The sequence below is a fragment of the Papilio polytes genome, unplaced genomic scaffold, assembly GCF_000836215.1.
Source record: "Papilio polytes unplaced genomic scaffold, Ppol_1.0 DF824146.1, whole genome shotgun sequence".
NCBI lineage: Eukaryota > Metazoa > Arthropoda > Insecta > Lepidoptera > Papilionidae > Papilio > Papilio polytes.
In genome coordinates, this window is record NW_013525058.1 from 4,033,885 (window position 1) to 4,036,855 (window position 2,971).

Sequence of the window (2,971 nt, forward strand, 5' to 3'; positions counted from 1 at the left end):
TCATTACCTCGCCATCTGTTCAATCATTTATAATTTCATTTATGAGCAAGACATGCCTCATATACCTATCCCGGCCCTTTTACAAAGCTATATTACACCATAATAAAAGTTGTTCACAAAGTATCCAGACCTCAAGGAATTATAAATTATTCTCAACCACTTAACAAGAAACCTCTCTACAGATTTAACTGTACTGTCAGCCCCTGACGGTGTGGAAGTGCGCCTCTCCGACCCCTACTTCCGCCCAGTAGCCAATATTACACTTGAGCTGAGCTGAATAAATTTTGTTATAATGGATGTGAATAAAACAAGAGAGTAGAATAAGATAATTAAAATAAACATGAAGTAATTCAAAATTGTTCTTTACCTGTAAGACTTCTGTCTTATAAAAGTTGACTTTACAAGTAATGTATAAATAATGAGAATGTTCTAACCTTCATTTGATATCTTTTCTAGCAGCTGCTTATTCCGTTTGATGATGTGCGATTTCTTTGCTACTACAGAAGGGAAATCTAGTTCAATAAAATTGCCAACTGCTTGTGTTGAGTCTTTCAATTTCCAGTAGAGAGTGTCAAAGCCACAGCCTAAATTAATGATCTGGCACTTTGTCCCACAGCGCTGGAAAACAAATAAACAAGCATTACTCATTTCACCGACCAGAATTGGAATATGCAATGCAATATCTGCAATATAGGGTACTGCATCAATATCTACAAATAAAGCAATAAAAAGACGCTTCTGAGTATCTCAATTTCAGAATATAAACGAAACGAATATGAACATTTCCAGCCTGTACATCTACCGCTATTTAAATGTAAGAGTGATAAGTGATAACTGTGAGTGTGTTGCGACTACTTTCTTTAAGCAAAGTTACCGACCTCTAAAAACTGATGAATAAACATTTCCATGGCCTTTACTCTGGCGTAGTAGCCACGATTTATTTCGGGAGCTTTTCTGTCTACATGTTTCGCGAAATAAACTATGTAATCATCCTTCCAGTAGCCTAATTCAACGGCGCACCGCTTGCACTCTGTAGCGTCCGTATTAGTCGCAATGATGGCCTCGTCTTCAGCGGTCCATGATATTATATTGTTCATGGTGGCGATTTATCGCTATTTTGTAAACAATTTTAAAATACCATAACGTAGATACTACGTTGTTTCCTAAATATCAGAGTGAAAAATGTACACAAGTACGACTTTGTCGACGACTTTAATCAGGATCAAAATATTTTTAATTTTTTATAAGATCATCTCATTTTTCATCTGCTAAAGCCGATGTTGACATCACTTGACACTGGCTTGATTGTTTCAGTGTTGTCAATTAATTTTTTTACCCCGCCGTGTACATCGTGTAAAAGGTTGTGTTAATGTGGGAAAGTACGTAGTACGCCGTAGCACTAGTAAGAAAGTAAAACTTTTCAGCATTACCTAAATGTGCTGTTTCAACGTTTTTATATCAATGAACTGTGTTAAATTTGTCTTATAAATTGTTACTACCTACTTTGTTTTATAAATTGTTTTTATATTAAAATACGTAATTCTCGTGAGGTTTTGATAGAAATGTAATAAATAATTCTTTGAAAATGATGGCACCGTGTTATTGCCAAGGTTTCACGTAATAGACACGTAATAACTAAAATAACCAGATTTTACATGACATCTAACACTCTTTTATAGGGAAAGCGAGACTCGGCAGTTTTTTTTATATTTTCTGTGGGATTTAAAAATTACTTTCGGCACAAATCTTTTTTTTTTTACTTTTATTAGCTATTTAAAAATGAATTTATTAAAGAAAAACAATGAATTATTGTTGATTTTTCGAAAAGCCGTAAATCTACGGCCTTAAATTTGCGGCCGTAGATTTGTTAGTTTGATAACCCGTAGAACACGGCAATTAGAGACGTAGCATTGGCAACACTGGATTCTTGACGGTTTTTTACAAAGTCCAATGTAACTGACAGATTCGACAAAGACCAAATAAACAGATGTTAGAAAATGTTTATGTTACTAACAACTTATATACTTATAATAGTAAGTAGTCCCTCATTAAGACCTTCAAAAATACCTAAATAGGTATTTTGTGACAAAGCAGTTTGCCTATATAAACAATAATTGACCTATAATTATTTTTCTTACAGTTGTTTTATTACCTATTCATTTTAAACTGCAGTGACCGAACTCTTAGGTTTAATGTGTTTTGTGCACCTGGTAGTATTTCCTTCATGACAAAATAAACAAGAACTTTGGTTTTTAACATACTTATTTACTTACGTAATAAGGAAATTACTGCGTGTACTCGGAAATATAACAGGAAACTGGCTGTCTGATGATTTTATACCGCATTGTTTCGTAGAAACCACAGGGCGTACCACATAATTTGAACTGTGCATTGATTGTAAACAACAATCATTAAGATTTCTATTATTCTCTACATAAGCACTGATTTTCTAGTTACGTTGTAATGTACAAGTGCTTCCTTTACAATTTGAGTTGTCGTTTTCTAAACGGAAAGATTTTCCTTAAATGTGGAAACATTACCTTGTTGGTAACCCTAATTGCTCAGAGACGCCATCCTGTCAATGTCAAAAAGATGCCACAAAGCCACAATGGCCTTGCGGGACTATACAATACATACATACCCAGTTGACAGTTGCCATTTGTCATTGTCATTGTCACTTCACACAGTATTCACACATTTAGAAATAGTTTAATAAAATATAATCCGACATCTAGAAGTATTGTAAAGTAAGATGATTTAACTACATGTTAGAATACAAAAATGTCGTCATATGATTTGCCCGTTATATTAGTAAGCGCATCGGATAACACTACTGCGACAAAAGTAATTTCAGGTACTTGTTTGATTATAATAAAAATGGTAAATATGGAAACAATAGTTTCAACTTATTACACACACCGCCCCATGTCGTACTCCTAAGATAGTTGAATATGTCACACTTTTTTAACTA

At 34.0% G+C, this 2,971-nt stretch overlaps 1 protein-coding gene across 1 annotated transcript; it reads right to left on the minus strand.

The window, feature by feature from the left end:
• Positions 1-4: 4 nt before the first annotated feature.
• Positions 5-1,306, minus strand: LOC106111756 (leucine carboxyl methyltransferase 1; the record flags this gene model as incomplete). Its single annotated transcript, XM_013293899.1, has 3 exons — positions 879-1,306; positions 435-618; positions 5-15 (listed from the first exon to the last, which is right to left on the minus strand). Coding segments are annotated over exons 1-3 (414 nt in total), but the record flags the coding sequence as incomplete, so codon positions are not given.
• Positions 1,307-2,971: the final 1,665 nt, after the last annotated feature.